The 19,140-nt window shown below is 47.7% G+C and overlaps 1 protein-coding gene across 2 annotated transcripts; it reads right to left on the bottom strand.

Annotated features, from left to right (window-relative positions):
• Nucleotides 1–4,919: 4,919 nt before the first annotated feature.
• Nucleotides 4,920–18,010, bottom strand: NR2F2 (nuclear receptor subfamily 2 group F member 2). Of its 2 annotated transcripts, none has more exons than XM_058811753.1 (3): nucleotides 17,819–18,010; nucleotides 9,465–9,992; nucleotides 4,920–6,219 (listed from the first exon to the last, which is right to left on the bottom strand). In XM_058811753.1, exons 1-3 carry the CDS (start codon nucleotides 17,859–17,861, stop codon nucleotides 5,945–5,947), a joined length of 846 nt encoding a protein of 281 aa, XP_058667736.1. In that variant the 5' UTR covers nucleotides 17,862–18,010; the 3' UTR covers nucleotides 4,920–5,944. The 2 variants fall into 2 exon arrangements, with proteins under 2 accessions (XP_058667736.1, XP_058667735.1); XM_058811752.1 differs by lacking the exon at nucleotides 17,819–18,010 and adding an exon at nucleotides 11,817–13,263.
• Nucleotides 18,011–19,140: the final 1,130 nt, after the last annotated feature.

The raw sequence follows: 19,140 nt of genomic DNA, 5'->3' as shown, positions 1-19,140 counted from the left end.
TAATGATAAAGCTTAACATTAGGAAGAGGAGTGCGCAAACTCATTTCCCCATCGGTAATCCCAATAAAAGGAGCGTGGTGCTTCGCTGGGAAGGGCTGGGACGGGGGCTGCGTGTGTGTGTGGATCAGGGAGGGGGAGGAGGGACAGGACTCCTGAAATAACATCTTCTTTCCAGCAAGGTAGAAGAAGAAACGGCCCCTTTGTTTTGATAATTAGCTAAGCCCAAACTAGGAAAGCAGATGTGTTTGCTTAGCTAATCATAAGACAAGTTTCTTTCAAAGAACTTCATTGAGCGATGGCAATTCCGAAGGAAGGAGAAGGATTTCATTTTCCTCTCTCCCTTGCCTCCCACTCCCCTCTATTTTTATTATTATGGGGTGGGGTTTTTTTCCCCCTGCTATACTTCTAATATGATAGAAACGCTTCCGATTACCTAGATGGGAAGAAAGCAAACCCTCTTCATCATAGCACCGGGCTCGCCCCCGAGCAGCGCAGCCACCTCGGGCTCTCCCTGCTGCACGTTACAGCCAGATCTGTTGACATTTTACGTGGGGGGGGGATGGGTAGAGAGAGGGGAGGAAAAAAAGAGAAGTGGGAAAAATAAAGTTTTAATGACATGTATGACATATGAAATTAGGCAGTTTTACAATTGGGTTTGAATGCGATGCTAACTGATTACAACTGTGTTATCAAAAGGGTGATAAGATTTATAACTTCGCGAGCACAAGCCTCTCCTCTTAATGACAATAGATGTTCAATAGCTGAAATCTGGTTTCTATTTCCCAAGAAGAGACGCTGTGTGTCTCCGTTGCCCCTTTATTACCGCAGGATTCAAGATCCTCTCTAAAACAGCTCGGCACTTGGAAATCCACAGGCCAGGAATACCTTTATGGTCCCTATTAACTACTGTGTTATTTACACTTTCGCTGGTGCTTCTCACTCAATACCCCTATCGCATACGAGGGGATAAGACAGCCTCTCTCCTTGCCTTTCGCTGCCTGTTTTGGGTTTATATTTTGCATTTCTTTGCTTTACAAAACAGGGGGAGAAAAAGGGGAGAAGGGGGAAATGAAAAAAAAACAACCCCACAGCTCTGTCCCTTACACCCTTCTCCTCCCCAGCTCCCTAAACCAACACATTAAGCAAACTTTAAAAACTGGGTTCCTATTACAAAGCAGCGCCCAGGACTAACTGCTTTAAAATTACTGCATAATTAGATTTAGTTGAATTTCACCATTAATTAGGCAGCCGCACTGCGGGGAGCCTTTGAAATCTGAGAAAATGGGAAAAATCATCTGAAGCACGTTTTTTAAACCCAACTTCAATAAATCCTGACAAGGCCTGCATTTCTCCGTGTATCTCTTTCCATTCTACAAAGCAAAGCGAAGCGAGCGCGATCCCCAGGACCCACTAAAGTTTTAATTAAAAAAAAAAAAAAAAAAAAAAAAAAAGAAGAAGAAGAAAAAAAAGAAGAAGAGGAGAAGGAAATAAAAATAAAACCCATCTCCATTCCCACATCCCGCTCGTTATCAGCGGCGGTTACGGAGCGCCTCGAAACATCCTTGCCTTTTCCTCGCTATCCCTATCGCTTTCTCCCCCCTTTTTTATTATTTTTCCGCTTTCGGGCCCATCCCGAGGATGCGGCGCTCTCGCTGCGGGCGCAGACCCCGCTATCCCGCCCGGGGTCGGCGTGACCCCGCTGCTCCGCGCCGCGCTCGCACGGGGGAGATGCTTCCACAGGTCATTGACGTGCGGACGGGATACGGGCGGCGGGGGAAGCGCCGCCCGCGGCCGCGGCCGCTCCCGGCTCTCGGGGCGCTGCGCGGGGCGCGGAGCGGGGCCGCGGGGCCCCCCCGGCTGCGCGGGGCGAGCGCCCGGCCCGGGGCCGCCATGTTGGCTCCGCTCCGCCGCCCACCGCGCACTTTCCCACGCGTCGCCCCCGCGGCCGCGCAGCCCCCCGCTCCTCCTCCGAACCTCCGAAAGAAAACCTCCAGAAAATAAATTAACAAAAAGGAAAAAAAAAGAAAAACAAAACAAAAAAAAAAAAAACGCCTCCCACCGGGCCGGCCCCGCGCACGGAGATACGCGCGGTTGCCACACGCGCAGACAGACACACGCGCGGACAGACACACGGACACGCTCACACGCGCGGGCTGGCACCGCCCGCCCGGCGCCTCCTCCGGCCCCAGCCCCCGCTTTTGTCTGAACTTGGGGAGCCGCCTCCTCCCGCGCCCCCTCCGCGCCCCGCGGGGCCGCCGCCCCCCCGGCGGGGCCGGGCCGGTTCGGGAGAGCGGCGGCGGGGAGGGCAGAGCGCAGAGAGGAGGAGGAGGAAGGGGAAGGGGGGGTGAAGAAGACCTTTCCCGAGCTGTGGGTTGCACCGCGGGCGGCTCCGCAGCTCTCGCTGTCGTTCCGGGTCGCCTTTGGGTCTTTCCCCGCCAGTCCCGGTGTCAGGAATGGCGTGGGGAGGGGGGGAAGGAATAGAGCGAGCTGAGATCAGATGAAAGCAGAAAATATAATAAAAGGGAGGGTTGGGAAGTGGGGGAACCGCAAGGAAAAAAAATAAATTAGACACTTAGAGGGAAAGAGTCGCCATGTTTAACAGCTTTTTTTTTTTTTTTTTTCCTTTTCTTAAAAAAAAAAAAAAAAAAAGGATCTCCTCAATTCAACATAGAACAAGCTTCTCCATCCCAACCCTCCTCTTTTGTCCAATTCAATCTTTGGATAGATCTTTTGTTCTAACTCAGCATGAAAAGAAAAACTTTCTTTAAATGCTATAAACTTAAAACTAACTGAAGTCCCTAAACAAATCCTCCTCTGAGCATTCCAAACATATATACACGGGGCTTGTGTGTGTGCGTGCGTGTGTGTGTGTGTTTTTATTTAACCCTGGTGCATTTTCTGTTTACTATTATTCTCTGTGAACCAAAGCTCGCTGCAAGAAACTTATAAATACAGAGATAGCTTACAGGCTTTAAAACATAAAAAGCAGAGAATGTTTTGGATTTGAAAATCATAAATTATAATTTAATGCCAATAACAATTTACAACAAATGGTTGTTTACAATAAACTAACACAAAACAAACAAGTCAAGATCCTGTGTTCTTAGTAAGCATAAAAACTTCACACACACACACTCACATGGATAGCACTTGCAATAGAAAAAGCTAAATCTAGAGGTCAGCAATTCCCCTGCAATAATAGTATATTTATATATTTATATATATTTATATATTTATAGAAAAGGAGCCATGATTCAGATGTAAAACTCTGCTCAAATTCACAGTCATACGCCCCTCAGCCCCCAGTACAGATGTGTCTAACTGGAACACACTAAAGATCAGGGTTTAATCGACTTTACAGAATGATCTCTCTCCCTCCCTCTCTCTCTTTTTGTGAAACCACAACATGGTGTAGTTACGTGTGGTAAAAAGGGAGAGGGGGAAGCCTCAGACAAGAACAAAATTGCAAGCTTTCACATACAAAGCATCTGCTATAGACCAAGGGGAGGGCGGGCGGGGGGAGAGAGAAAGAAAAGAGAGAAAAAAAAAAAAAATAAATGACACGCACACACACGAAATAAAATATCAACCCATTGCAAAAACCACATCATCTTGCCTTCCTTCATGTTTGGGTTGGGTTATTTGGTGGGTTTTTTTTTCCAATTGCCCATGGTGTGTCCGGGGCTGTGCCACCCGCCCAGGCAGGTCCCTGGGAGCCGCAGGAGAGGGCCCTGTGCCTCCACACACTGGGCACATCCAGGGACGCCCACGCCTGCCTGTGTGCCAGCATACACACAGACACTGAGCCCATATGGAAAAGAGGGAGATGACCTGTGGTCATGCTTTCACAGTCTAAAGGTTAAAAAATTAAAAAAAAAAAAAAAAAAAAAAAAAGAAAAAATGAAATCCACTTGAGAGTATATATACATTAAAAACCGACTCCTCAGTGCTAGAAGCTAAAGCCACTCCATTTGAAGACCTCTCAATGACAACGATAGATGGCAACTACGGAGTATTATAAAAAATCACACATACTTAAAGAAAACTCATTGCAAACAACTGACCTATATTTACAATACTGCTATTACCTTGCTTGAATGATCTTGTGCGCGTATGTCAGACATTTACAAAAGATTTTTCGCCCCATTCTGATCATAAAATAGATACTGATCTCCAGATTTCTAATACTTTTTCACAACAATACCTTTCCTACGCAGGCACTTAAGTGTGACAAAAATAAGGGCCTTTTTTTTTTTTTTTTCCAGAAAATCCATTTTTAATTAACAGGAGGATTAGATGAATGGGGGTTGATGGTTTACCATTTCAGCATAGTACTTCCTAAAACCATAGATAAACCACGAACTTAAGTCCTCCACCCCCATCCCGGAATTAAACAGGTAAATACACTACAATACATCTGCTACAAACTTACTATGACAAGTAAACAAATCAATCGCCTATGGACTTAAATGACTGCAAACTATAGAGAAGTAATGTGGTTTCTGAAAGACATTTATGACAGCCAAACAAGTTTCAGATATCAAATAATATTTTAATTTCTGAATACTTTCAATTTTCCTTGGAATATAACACACAAAGACTCGACCAAACAGTTCAGTTATTATAACTTTTACAGTATACAGAAATGTTGCACTTAAAAAAAAAAAAAAACCTTCAGTTTTTTTAAACACAAAACTGTAAACTCTAAGATACTGAATCAATCACGTTATCTATAAGTGCCAACAGTGTTATTTTGTCATGCTGATTTCAATGGTATTTTTTAAAAAGGGAAAATATCAACAATTATTATAATACAAAGGGCTTGCAAATATACAAACAGATAGAGGAGTTTAATAACAATTCATGATGAACTATGTGGAACCCAATTCAAATTACAAAAGTTCACTTTGCTCGTTTGCTTGTTTGTTTTTGTTTTTTTTTTTTTCCTTTTAAATCAAAACCGTAGTGTGTCTTGGACACAAAATCCTTCTACCTATAATAAATCCCCACAGTTCATTTTCTGTCCGAAATATCAAAAAAACCTAGATTTGGGGGGAGTTATATGACACGTGTGGTTCATTCGGGTCTATATAATTATAGCTCTCTCAGCTTCAAGCTAGATTTTGGGTCACCACCTTAAGTGCGCTTCCATCATTGTGTTGTTGAGGGTTTTTTTTTTTTTCTCTTTTCCTTTCTTCCTATGATACTTTCGTGGACTCAGTTTTAATTCTTTCAGAACATATATTTTAAGGATACACAGTTTATTTTTTTTTTTAAAGAAGCCAAGGTTATATCAAAAATTATTATAGAACCACAGAATAAACTGGTTTGAAACCAGAAAAATACAAAAAAGAACAGCTATAGGTACATAGACACATAGGACAATTAATAATTTGGAAAAAAAAGACTTACTTTCTTCCGTTCTGCTAATTTTCTCCAAATTTCCTTTAAATGCACTTTAAGCGAGATTTTTTAAAAAGTTTACCCCAAAAAAAAAGAAAAAAAAAGAAGAAAAAAGAAAAAAAGAAAAAGCCCACCATCGTTTCTTTTCTTCTTCTTTCTTTTTTTCTTTCCCTCTTTTTTATTTTTTACAAAAAAAATGAAAAGTAGCAAGTTTTTTTCTGAACGACACGGGAGTTTTTAATGCATTCTGTAAAAGTTCATTTGACAGTCTCTTTTTTTAATTCACAGTCCATTAATTTTTTCCTGTCTTCTCTTAGCAAACTTGTAACATCCTTTTACATCCTTTCTTAGCAGAAGGAAATTTAAGAAACAACCAGAACCCAAATGTCATTTGCTTTCCTTTCACTCACATCTCCCTTCTCAATTTTGAATTTTTATTTATTTTTTTTAAATTTTTGTCTCGGTGTTGTTGTTGTTTTTGTTTTTTTTTTTTTTTTTCCTTTTATTTTCTCTCTCTCTCTCTCTCTCTCTCTTGGATGTTTTATTGAATGGACATGTAAGGCCAGTTAAAACTGCTGCCAGACAGTAACATATCCCTGATTAGGGTTTCTATGGGGGTTTTACCTACCAAACGGACGAAAAACAATTGCTCTATGACAGAAGAGGAGACAGTGCGAAGGGAGGGGAGACGTAGTAATAGCTTCCCGAATCGTGTTGGCTGGTTGGGATACTGGCTCCTAACATACTCTTCCAAAGCACACTGTGACTTCTCCTGTAAACTTTCAACATGGGCTACATCAGAGAGACCACAGGCATCTAGAAGAAAGTGTATTAAAAAAAAAAAAAAAAAAAAAAAAAAAAAAGAAAGAAAAGATTAAAAAAAAAAAAAAAAAAGAAAGCAATCATCAGATTAAAAAGGTTTTGGCGGTTTGTGTTTTTTTTTTTTTTTTTAATTTTTTAATTTGATTTTTTTTTTCCTCCAAATGTCTAGGTTTAAGAGTAGATGGTGCGCCATCACCTCGCCCCCCAGAGTTTAAGTGGGTTTCACCAAAAGGGACAATCTCTCTGTGCATGTGTGTGTGTGTGTGTCTGCATTTCTCTCTCTTCTAGAGGGTCTCCTTTAGGACAGAGCACAGCTCCCAGGGTCGAGATTTCTGATGGCACGACAGACCTGAGGGGTGGCAAGGAGGTGCTGGCCAAGCCTAATGTCATATCTCTGTGGTTTTTGGGGGAAAGGCTGGGGGGGCGGGGAAGCCTTGAGTCAAAAAGGGGGAAAGGGAGCCACTATTTCTCCACTCCCCCCCCTTCTTGGAAAATAATTGGGGGGAGCCTAACCCTGTGATGAGAAGGACTACTACTCCCAGTGATAGAAATCATAATAATAATAAAAAACTGGCCCAGCCAAAGATAATGGCGCCCCGGATCCAGCAACAGATTCTCCCCCAAAGAAGACAACGCGTTTTTCTTCAGTCTTTGAAACTGATTTAAGTGGCCCTTTAAAACTGATCTTGTCAGTTTAGCCTATTCAGAGGCAGCCATGCAAACTGTGATCTCTCTGTTCATTTGAGCTGTTTCTTTTCCCCCCTCTTTTCTTTTCTCTTTCTTTCTTCCCCCCCCTCCACTCCCCCCTCTTTTTTTTTTTCCTCTTCTTCTTCTTTTTAAACCTAAAGGCCCTTACAAGAAGAAAACTCCCTGATAGGGTCTGGACATTTTTTTTCTTTTTTTTTTTTTTTTTCCTTTTTTTTTTTTTTTTTTTTTTCCCTGATACGCTAAAATACAATAAGTTCCCTTTAAATCAGAGACGTCTGTGCTGAAAGAGCACAGGTTGTGACCTGACCTCCCTGTGGCTTTCCTAGGCACAGGGCTAACACATGCATATTCTGCGAGTCATTAGAACCCAGATTTTTCCCCCCTCCCTCTTAAAAGAGGCTGCAGCAAACATTATATGCATCTATGTGCGTCTGCTTTACATCAGGGAGGGTTATTGGGGTGCTGCAGAAGCTGCAAGCATCACCCTATATTTTTTTGCATGCGGCTGTCTTCCCCAGAATCAGATAACAAGAAACGTTTATCTAGTTGGGAGGCAATTTACACGCCAGGCCTCCCATTTTGAAAATAGTCATAAATTAAACAGTTACGACAGGATCGGACGATTGTTTTCTCAGAAGGCTAAAAAAAAAAAAAAAAAAAAAAAAAAAGTAAAAAAAAAAAAAGTGATTTGGGAGAAAAGGCAGGATTGGGGATTGGAAATAAACTCCTTGGTGTGGGTGTGAGCTGGGCAGGGGCTGGGGAGGGATGTGAGCGTGTGTGGGATCCTCGCTGAGCGGCTGAGCGAGGGAGAGGAAAATGCATCCTAGAAAAACGATAGAAAAATAAAATAAGCACCCCACGGACACCCCTTCCCACTCGGGATCCCTGTCTCCCTGTGGCTAGATGCACCCTGCTCATTGATCACCTCAGGATTTAACACCAGTAATTGGGGGGGGAGGAAAAAAAAAAAGGAGAAGTTTTTTATGTGTAAAGCAATAATATATAAAAGGAAGTTTAGGTCACGACCCAGAACCTGGACAAAGTCCAGAAAATGACTTCGTTCCCCAGACCCCCTTTAACACAACAAGGAACGGATTGTGAGCCCTTCTTTTCCCACATAAACTACATTTTTTTCCTGTTTCCTGATATCAGGCTTTAAAAAACTCTGATGAGTAATTATTTTGCAGGTCCTGCTTCCATTCATATGTTTATCGCGTGGCCACTTTCCCAAGCGTCCGAATGAGTTACAGGCGAAATATATGTATTTTTAAATTTAATCCCCAAACTTCCAGGGCTCCAGCACACTGGGTTGCCGGTGCAGCCTCAAAGTTAGTGATCTGAGATAACGTATTGCACAAATTAGCGAGCAGATTTTTTTTTTTTTTTCCCCTCAGAAGAAAAAAAAAAAAAATTTAGCCTCCAGAGTTAATATCAGGATTATTACTCACCCAGGTTAAACTCTAGTGCAAGCTAATTAGATTTCACAACGCACTCAATTATTGCTTTATAACTCATGCACTATTTCTAGGCAGCAAAAGTTGACACATATTTCCCCCCCTCCCCTCTTTGATTATCTAAGAAACACCTCGAGGTCTTTTCCTCGGGAGAGTCATGCTTGTGCCACCCCGGAATTACACTGCGGAGCGGCAGCTTCAGCCTCCTCTTACTTTTCCATACTATCCCTGTCTACTTATGGTAATGATCTTTTCGCACCCGCTACTCGCTTTGGACTATGCAGTTCCTGCTGGGTACAAATGCAAACTTTTCCCCTTAGCTTAAATGACACAGAACTGCTCACTGCCACATTCTGTTTAAATCAGAGACAGCTCTTTGCAAAGTTGATTTATTTTATTTTATGAGATGGCAGGGAACATATTTTAAACTCAGATTTGCGCATTTAACTTTTTTTTTTTTTTTAATTCAATTTTTAATCCTGCAGGGCTTTTTTCCCTTCCTGGCTGCCCATAAAATGATCCTCTTTTTAAAGTGGTTTCACTGATAGGACGACTTGTATTTAACAACATCAAACAGATTTTGCTGCTGTTCGGATGCGTGTCATTAAATGCAACAACCCAGAGCTATACTGTTAAATAAAATATTATTTTCAATGGGAAGAGCGCAGTCTCTCGTGGCGAATGGGTGCCTCTTCCCGGGCCCCTTCTTTCCCAGTCCCCAGCATTATTCAGCTAGGCTTGGGGTGTATTTTGGCTGCCTGCTTTTTTCTTTAAAAAAAAATTAAAATGAATGGGGTGAGTGTATTTTATTTTTATTTTATTTTTTTCTCTGATTCGCACTCCCTAGAAGATGGGATGCTCGGATCCGAGGCCCTGCAGGGCAGAGCACAGGGCACCGCTTCCTAAAAGGAGAAGAGACCGCGCTGGCTCTCGGGGGACAGGGAGCGGGCATGGGGTGCAGGCAATAACACTTTGCAAGAGCAAACACTTCTCAAGGGGGGCCTGGGGAAGGAGGAGAGGAAAAAGAAAAAAAAAAAAAAAAACAACAAAAAAAAGGAGCAAAGAAATGCCGCCTACCTGAGGTGAAGAGGACTATGGCCTTTAAACAGCTATATTCTGCAGAGTCGACATGCAATGCTTTCAGTTTTTCTACTTGCTCTTGGAAGATTCGTATGTGGTCCATAAAGGCGACCACTCGGTCAGCAGACATTGGCGAAGCGTGGAGGCCAGCAGCTGCCAGGAGCGGAGCTACGTGGAGGGGCATGGAGCACTGGGCAGCGTTGAGGACAAATAACTCGCTCCAGGTCAGCCTCAGGAGGGCCACCTGGTCTGTGATCTGGAGGTCTGGGAAGAAGGGGATATTCCTGGCCCACTCCACCGCGCTGAAGAGCATCCTAGCTGCCAGTTCACAAATGTTCTCGATGCCCATGATGTTGTTGGGTTGCATGCACTGACTGCCAAAGCGGGAGGTGGGGTAGGGCTCTGCTCTCAGAAGAAGGGAGATATATCCGGATAGGTAGGAATGGCAGTTGAGAGGGTCCCCATTTGTCAAGGCGAACTGACCATGAGTTGGCTGTGTGGGTGGCATTCTGCCCCTCTGGACCGCTGCAGTAAATAGAGAAGAAACTACAGCTATTAATATCTGAATTGCGACCATCGGTTCCAATACAGCCTGCTTTGTGTGCTTGTGCGTGCCTGTGTGACCCCGCACCCGGCCAGCTTCGGGGGGAAGCGTGCATTTTCCCCGCCAGAGTTCAGCCCCGGCCCCGCTCTAAGGCTCCGCAGTTCTCGGGTCAAGTCAAGCAACAACAAAAGCTGAGGGACGCTGTGGGCTCGGCCAGGGCTGCCGTGGGAGCCCGGCTCCTCACTTCCCAAAACACACCACAGTCCGGTTATCTCCCCCTCCCCTGCACCGCCACCTCCTCCTTCCAGAGATGCAGGATACGTCTTTGTGTGTTTTTTTCCTCCGTTACACCTAAACCAGCTCGTTGGTTTGAGGCTGGGGGAGCGGGATGGGGAAGGAGGAGGGGAGAAGGAAGAAACACTTCAGTTCGAAATCCCCGGCTCTGGTCCCACACGCGTTTCTCGCCCACTGAATACATTGTTGCTGCTGGTATTATACATCCCCCCCCTCTCGTAAAAAAATACCAAAGGAGGCGAAATCACCCCACAACATCCCCGGCAGGTCCCCTGGTGAGGCTGAGGGCATTATCCAAAGGCACCTTCCCCCGCTGCCCATGGAAAGTGGGCCTTTCATTTTGTTAATAAATTTACACGGTGACAGCGAGAGAAAAAGGAGAGAGAAAAAGGGCTCAGAGGCAGAGAGACGACAAGAAGGGAGAACGCCTAAAAATGTGCTTGATTTATATTTGTTATCGCCTGTATTCCAAGGTTAGTTACTCTTGCAGAAACACAAAGAGAGGAGCCCGGCGAGTCCCAAGCCCCCTCACCCTTAACCTACATAGCAGCGTCCAGACACAGAGCACGCACTGGAAAACTGCAGGCTCACATTTCCCGTCTAATTTTATATCACAAAGACTCCACTTGCAGAGATCCGAGCACCCCACACTTACTTCTGGACTGCTCCTTACACCCCCCACCCCATCCCTTCTACCCCCTCCTGCCTCTCCCGGAGGAGCAAGAAAATAAGAGGAAGAAGAGAAAAGTGAGGAAATAACAACCAGGAAAGGCAGGCACACGGCAGTGTGTGTATACACACACACTCGTGGAGATATGTGTGTGTGTGTATATATATTTTTAAAGGAGGAAAAATCCGGCCGGGAATCCACAGTGGAGTGCTGTAGAGCCTCGGTAGGGTGAGTCCCATTGTAATAGTAATTTGAACCGCCTGTGTAAAATTGCAATCTAAGGCAGGGTGCTGGAGGATATATATATGCGTGTGTGTATGTGTATGTGTGTGTGTGCATCTCGGGAGGCTCCGTGTGTGTGTGTACACACACGCACAGACACACACACACACACACAGGGCTGCTCGGGGCACGGGGGCTAAGGCTGAGCATGCAGGAGGAAACACGAAGGAAAAGTAACCACACGTCAGAATCATCATCTCGCTCCTAAGCAGCGTGAAACTAAAAATCCACTTTCAATAAACCTCCATCAGCAAAATCAAAACAAACACAAATCAATTACGAGTGCAGGAGAAAGCATGCGAGAGCCCCTGCCTCCCTGCCCACCCTCCCCAACACCGCTTTCTTTCATTACGAGAAAGTTTCTGGCTGCTTTATTCGAGGGGGGTGGGTGGGGGGGAAGGAAAGGTTCTGGTTGGGTTTGGGGTTTGGAGAGGAAAGTTAAAAATGCTAAGAGCAATTATATATATTTTTTAAAAATAATAAAAAAAAGGAAAACCAAACAAACCCCAAAACGCAGCGAGTGAAAAAAAAAATTGCAAAACAAATGAAATCCCAATACCTTCCCGTCTCATGCCAACTTTGAGGCATTTTTTGAGGCGGCAGTACTGACACTGATTGCGGTGGTGCTGGTCAATGGGACAGTTCCTGTTGGCACGACAAGTGTAGCTGAGATTCCTCCTTACACTCCGCTTGAAGAAACTCTTGCAACCCTCGCAGGTAAACTGGCCATAATGTTTGCCACTAGACTTGTCCCCACAAACCACACATTCAATGTGCTGCTGCTGCTGCTGCTTGTCTCCTTGGTTCTGCTGGCTCGGCGGGTTGGTCTGGGCTGGCGTACTGGGAGGGCCCCCGGGCCCCGGGGTCTGTGGGGTGTGCGGGGCCCCGGCCGGGGGTCCCTGCACCGGCGGGGCTTGCGAAGGCTGCGTTCCCTGAGCTCCGGGCACATCGTCCTGGGGGTCTCGCCACGCACCGACTACCATTGCCATATCTATTGGACACCGTTGCCAAACTTCCTGTTCCCCCTTTATTTTCAAAGTTTGTTTGCTTTGCTTTTCAGATCAGCTTTGCAGCAGTCTTTTTATTTTTTTGTCCTCCCCTCTCTCTCTCTCTCTTTTTCCCTCTCTCTCTTTTGTTGTTTTGCCTTTTTTTTTTTTTTTTTTTTTTTTTTTTCAGGAGGGTCGGGGTGGGGGGGATCTCCCGGTACCGGCGAAGGTGCAGAAGCACGGGGCGATGGAGGTGTGTGTGCGGGGGGGCGAGGTGCGAGTCGATTGTCTGGGCTCCAGGAGAGCAAAGTAAAGGGGTGGTGGGGGTGGGGGAGAGAGGGGGAGAGAGAGAGAGAGAGAGAGGAGAAAAAAAAAAAAAATCTCTTCAAAGATCTCCCTCTCTCTCTCTTAGAGCTGATCTGCAGCAGAGTAGTTGAAGGAGGAGAGGCGGGTGTCTGGGGGCCAGGTCCAGGGAAGCTCGCAGTCAGCCATTCAGGAAAGCCATCAAAATAAGAATGAATAAAAGGTTAAAGATTACACACACAGCGGAAAAAAACACGCACAGCGGAGGAGACTCTTCTCGGCGCGGAGAGCGGTCGGTCTCGCCGTAGTTTTTGGAAGTCCAGCTTGCAGCAGCAACATCAACTGCGATCGCTTTGTTTTTGTGGGCTTTTTTTTTTTCCTCCTCCTCCTCTTTCCTCCTCTCTCTCTGCTCTGTCTCTCCTCCCTCCTTCGCTCGCTTTAATTCTTCCTCTCCGCCGCTCCGCCCGGCCGCTGCGCTCTTGCTCTCTCTCGCTCCCTCTTTTGGGCTCGGGGGTGTGGGGGGGCTGTTGGCTTTTTTTTTTTCCTCCTCCTCGCTCTCTCTCTTTTTTTTTTTTTTTTTGTTTTATAAAAAAATTCTTATGATCGTTACGATTACGATTATTATGAATTATTATTATGATTGTTTATTTGTTCCTCCTCCTCCTCTCCGGCGCCGCCGCTCTGCTCCGCTCTGCCCCGTTCCGCCGGTTCGCCGCTCCCGCCGCGCCGCGTCCCCGCCGCCGCTCCCGCTCCCGCCGCCGCTCGGGTGCCGCTGCCGCCGCTCCCGCCGCCGCCGCTCCCGCCGCCGCTGCCGCCGCCGCCGCGCTGCCTTATGCTGCTTCTGCCGCCTCGCAAGTGGGCTCTCGCCTCCGCGCCGCCGGTGCTCACGGCGCGGGCAGGGGGAGGGGGGCCGCGGGGCGGGGGGGAGGGAAGGAGTCAACTCGCCAGCGCAGCAGCGCCCAGCCAGCCAGGATGATAAAAGAGGGGAGCGGGAGGAGGAGGAGGAGGAGGAGGAGGAGGAGGAGGAGAGGAGGAGGAGGAGGAGGGAGAGGGAGAGAGAGAGAGAGAGAGAGAGAGAGAGAGGGAAGGATCATAACCCAGCGCGCAGCATCGCTCCTCAGCCGGGGAGGGAGGGAGGAGGGGAAAAAAATCACCACGGGGAGAGCGCGCCAGCGCTTCCCCCCCCCCCCCCGCCCCAAAATAAAAAGAAGCAGGGGCTCCCCCCCGCTCCCCTCCCCTGGCGGCGGCGGGGAGGGGCGGCGCGGGGCGGGGCGGGCGGTGCGGGCGGCGTGTGGGCCGAGGAGCGGCGAGCGCGCTCCCCGCCGGCCGCTCGCCCCGCTGGCGGGAGAGTGAACTTTGACACGGCTGCTGCAACTCAGCGCGCGTCGCCATGGCGACCGCGCGCCTTATAAGGCAACCGGGCCGGCGCCTGAGTGGCCAGGAGCGCGCGCCCCGCCCCCCGGCCCTCATTGGCCCGCGCCGCCCTTGCGCGGCCCGCCATGGCCGCCGCCGCCGCCCGCGCGGTCCTAGCGCCGCCCGCCGCCCCGCGCCCGCCGCCCCGCGCCCTCACGCCCCGCCGGGGCCAGGGGTGAGGGCGAGCCCGGCGTGCGGAGCGCGGCACCGCCGCCGCCTCACCTGGGGCTGCCCGCCGGGGCACGGCCCCGGGGGTCGGAGGGGGCGGCCGGGTGCAAAGCGGCAAGCAGGCGCTAAACCGAGGTAAAACTCCACGGAATAAAGTAAAGCCGAGCCCCGGCGCTGCCGCCGCCGCCGCTGCGGGGAAGGGGCGGCCGCGGGTTGTCCGAAAGCGCTCGGGGAGCGCGGTGCGGGCTGGAGCCCGCCGGGGGTCTCACAGCAGAGCCCCTCGGCCCCGCTCCGGGCACCTGCGCTCGGCGCGGCCGCCCCGTGTCCCGCCGCCCGCCCGAGCCGAGCCGAGCCCCGGCCGCCCGCGGAGCCGCGCCGAGCCGGGCCGGGCTGCGCCGAGCCGCGCCGAGCCGAGCGCGCCCGTGCCCCGCGCTCCGGGAGCGGCCGCTCGCACCGCCCGGCCCCGGCGGGGCGCGGGGGCTCCGCTCGAGCGCTCCCGGGTCCCGCTCGCCCCGGAGCGAGGGGAGCGCGGCTCCGCTGCAGCAGCTCCGGAGCCCGGCACGGCGCTCCGCAGAGCGTGACAGCCGAGCCTTCCGCACGGCATCGCCACGGCGTGGCTCGCCTCGACCCCTTTAACTTTATTTCGGGGTTTTGCGGGTTCGGGGGTTTGGTGACCGCACGTACCCCGACACTGTAACGCGACCTCCGTTCTGTACCACGAGCAGGTAACAGAGCTAAGCACGGGGACGTGTTTATTTCCCGCTGAATGGAGCTACCCGCCAGCGGAGCGGGGACTCGAGTCCGTCTGCCGGTGAAAATGGCCAAAAGACACTCGAACAAGCGAAGGGACGGAGAGATAAAATAGAAAACATGTTAGCACAGACAGATAAATGCCCGGCCGGACCGTTCCTCCTCTGCGAACACACGCGTCTGTGAGCGCTCGCATCCCAGCCGGTCACCAAGCACGGCCGCGGGGACACAGACCTGGGCACAACTCTGTCAGGGATTCATTGCCCCTCACCTCCTCACACACACTTTTTCATGTTGCCACATGCCCACACACTTGTGCCGCAGAAATAAAACGTGTGGCTAAAGCCGCAGGTGCGGAGATGGTTGGAAAGTTGTAAAAAGCACCTCGACTTGAGGGTGTCCTGCCGGGAAACCTGGCGGGTTTCAGACCCCACGGGCGAAGAGGTTTTTGCGACTCAATTTCAAAGACAAGGCTGCAGCGTTCCCATTGATCCTCACGGAGCAAAAAATAACCTTTACCCGAAACAGTGACCAGGAGGGACTGGGAAGACAGAAAGTGGGGAAGGAATCTTTCCAGGTTAAAATGTGCGGAACTGCCTTATGGTTTCCAAACAAGCCAGAGCTGAGGAGGTGACCTTTCGGGGAGGGTAGGAGAAGGTGGGGGTTCAAAATACAGAATAGCCACAGATTGTTGCTGATGTTGGATTTCCTGAGGAAAAAAATAAAAGCCAAAACCCAAAGCACAACCCAACACCAACCTTTCCTGTCTCGAATCTGACAAAGTAAACAGGATTAATTCACCATATGAAAAAACATAAACGCCGTCCTAACAAATGCAGAAATCACAAGAGAAAGCGGTTTTAACAGGACGCACAATATTAATAGTTTGAACGTATGATCGTAAAAATGAAAAACCATTGATATACGCTTAAAAGCCGCCGTATACGCTGATTGCTCAAGCATTAATGAAGAATGCCCCAGATTAACTATTTGCTCTTCGAGGGATGCAGCGATATAACTATCTATTAGCACCATTAGATGCTTTGCTATTTATTTGAAAACACCCCTGCGAGTGGGTTGAGACAGAGGAGATGAATGTAAAAATGAACTGCAGCTAATTTCGCTAAATAATCCTCGAAACCTGAGCGCTTCGCAAGGAAGGGGGAGATTCTCCACTGTCCTTCTCCGAGGCTTAATGACAATAGAAATGCTCTGGTTTAAAAGTGAGACCGTGTTGGTTTTCCAAATAAACAAACGCATCCCTCCTGCCATTTTACTGCAGATGTAAATTTATTTTAATGAGAGGGAGTGGAAGGATTTATTTTGCTAAAATTGAGTTGGGGATAGAGCCGGTGTAAATCTTTAGGTTTCAAAAAGAGAGGAGGAAGGAGGGGGAAGCTGCTTTCCTGGCAGAAAGCTGCCTAACAGTCCTCTAATTCTTTCTAGATTAAATCGCAATATGAATACAGCATCGAACAAATACCGAGTTTCGCTCTGAACTCAGTGGAAAGCAGTTACGTCTAACAGAATTCAATGAATTCCTCTTCTCCCTCAATGTAGTATGTGTGTGTTTTTCTCTTCCACCACACTGAAGTTCCATGAATAGGGAAAGTGGCTCCTATTGTGTGCCTCTGAACTTCCAAGTCAATGCAATTTTTAACCACTGGCTTGTGGTACTTTGAAAATCACCAGGGGCTGTCAGAGTTGGGTCCTCTGAAAAATTTACAGTGCTAAATCAGAGCATATGCTGTGAGAGAGGAAAAAAAAATTGCTTAAGATTGGAGCAAGTACAGTATCTGGCTGCCCCCTAGTGTAAGTCTCTTATCTGCCTAAAATTCAACTTTAAAAGAAAAGGATCTCTTAAAGGGAAACGACTTTTGGCTCACGTATGCATACGAGAATGAAACTTCTGTACATTTTAATCTGATTAATTCCTAAGGATTTAAAATTAATTGGCTTGGGCACTCCTAGACCGGACTATAAGATTTCTGCATCAGGGTTTCTGCGAGAGCTGTGCCGAATAGGTATTTTTAAAGGATAGTGGTAAGGGATTGGGTTGGGGGGGGGGGGGGAGATCCTGTTTTGTGATTTTTTTTTTTTTTTTAACGAGGATCCGAGCCTCGCTTGCTGTTGTCAGAGCAAAACACTTCTGCCGCTTAAAGTCAGATCTACGTCTTTTGCAATAATACTTAAAAAAAAAAATAAGAAGGATAAATAATTGCCTTAAAGCCTCAGCCGAGCTGCCAACCACACCTTCGGATGGTGAGTATATTCCAGCTTCTTTCCATTGTACTTGCTTAGCCAGGGAAGCAACCGGAGGGGGAGAGGGGATCTCGGCGCTTTACCTTCACCACAACCTCTTTTTTTTTTTTTTTTTTTTTTTTTTCCCTTTTTTTTTTTTTTTTTTTTTTCTTTTTTTCCCCATCTCCCCCCACCCCAAATAAACGCTGCCAGCTGCACGGAGCGGCGCGATCGCGGGCAGTTTAACAGCTATCACTTAAGTTCAGAGCCCCTGTCCTGCCCTCCCACCCTCCGGAGCAGGTCGGTCCGCGCTCCGCCCGAGCGTTCCCGGCGCCGGGCAGGGCAGCGGGCGCTGCTCCCGGGGAAATGACTCGCAGGCGCTTTGCCTCGGACCTGGAAAGCGGCTCCGGTCCTTGGGTTTGTTCGCTTGTTTGTTTGTTTGCTGCTTTTGCTTTATTTAGCTTAAAGGACGTGCTAAACTGATGGTGCTGCAATTACACATACTTGGGTCTGCCCCCCTCCCCTCTTCCCCTCCTTAGAGCAACCCACGTAACCTTAGAAACGATCGTTTAAGACGCACGTTAGCTAACATTTGCTTTTTTGGATTTTTTGTTTTCCTTAAAAGAGAAACACAAGAATCACAACACATTGCCCGAAAAAAGTGTCAAAGAAGAAGAAAAAAAACTATAAGTAAACATACCAAAACCATATTTGCCTTGTTCAAGGTCCCAAATCGCTTGCATCTTCCTTTTTCTACCTCTCCTTTAGTTTGGCAGGTGAAACAAACAAATAAAAAAAAAATTCAGACCGCTGTTTGCCCCCCAGAAAGATGTGCGTTGGGTAATTAAAGAGAAGTCTCCTTCTTGGTGTTTATCTAAGCGATTGTGCAAACTGATTAAAAAAAAAAAAAAGAGAGAGAGAAAAAAAAAAAAGTAAAGTTACAGCCTTCAGGGGGGGAAAAAAGGAAGCAAGGTGAAGGGAATAGATTTCCCACAACCTAAAGGGAAGTGCTTTCGATGTATTATTAGCGATCAGCCTTGGGAGAGAGAGGAAAAAAAAAAAAACACCCTGAACACACTCTAACTTTACACAGACAAGATTTCAGGGGGGGCTTTGTACACAGCTGCTTAGGAATGTGCGCCTTGCCTTTAAGAAAAAATCCCCAAGCCCAAGGTAGGAGATGTCTTTGAGTGATCCTTGTCTCATTTCATTCCTTAGAAGGAAGAGCGTCTCGCTACACCTTGTTTGGAGCTGGAAAGGCGAGACTTAAAAAAATAAAAAAAAAATAGGGAAAAAAATAAGGGGAAAAATATTCACAACCCACCCTTCCAATTGGGGAGGAAAAAAAAAAAATAAGAGAGGGAAATCTCCTAAGTTAATGACTGTGGGGGTAGGATGGATGCGACGGATTTCAGCCCCCCCTCCCCCCCTTTCCCACCTCCCCCCTCCCCGGCAGAAAAAAAAAAAAAAAAACGAAAAGGAAAAGAAAAAGCCAACCGCAAACAACTACAGGCTGGACTATCAACACATGCACCGAAGGGGAAAAAATATATAGTGTCCTGTGTAGGGTCGGCAGGGAACGCAAGCACACGCTAAAGCAAGTTGGGAAAGAATCCGAGCTAATCAGCAATCTCTTTCTCTCTCTCTCCTTCTCTCCCTCTCCCCCTCTCTCTCTCTCTCTCTCTCACTGCCCCTGAGATCCCAGCTCGAAAGAGGTACTCCACATTTTTTCATTACCAAAAATCCGTTGCAATAATCATTTGTTGCTAATTGAAACCCTTGGAGACATTTTTCCCCACCCCCTTCACAAACATGGCAACTTTTAGTCATGGGAAGCACGTTTAGTTTTATTTTATTTAAATTAAAAAAAAAAAATACGGTTAGGAAAAGGCTGAATCTTTCACCCACGAGAAATATCAGCGAGTCAGCCCCCTTCCCCAGGATGGGAGGGGGGAGTGGGGGGAACGGGACCCCGGTACAGTGAGGGCTTGGGAAAATTTGGAATACATTATACCGCCTTTG

The sequence above is a fragment of the Ammospiza caudacuta genome, chromosome 10 (assembly GCF_027887145.1).
Source record: "Ammospiza caudacuta isolate bAmmCau1 chromosome 10, bAmmCau1.pri, whole genome shotgun sequence".
In the NCBI taxonomy this organism is placed as follows: domain Eukaryota; kingdom Metazoa; phylum Chordata; class Aves; order Passeriformes; family Passerellidae; genus Ammospiza; species Ammospiza caudacuta.
This window is presented reverse-complemented; position numbering and strand designations above follow the sequence as displayed.

Coding starts and splice junctions, on each gene's coding strand:
- NR2F2 (XM_058811752.1), bottom strand. CDS start 12,246: ATGGCAATGGTAGTCGGTGCGTGGCGAGACCCCCAGGACGATGTGCCC. Junction 9,993..11,816: donor AGTTGGCATGAGACGGGAAG/GTATTGGGATTT, acceptor TATTTACTGCAG/CGGTCCAGAGGGGCAGAATG. Junction 6,220..9,464: donor CATAGTCCTCTTCACCTCAG/GTAGGCGGCATT, acceptor ACTTTCTTCTAG/ATGCCTGTGGTCTCTCTGAT.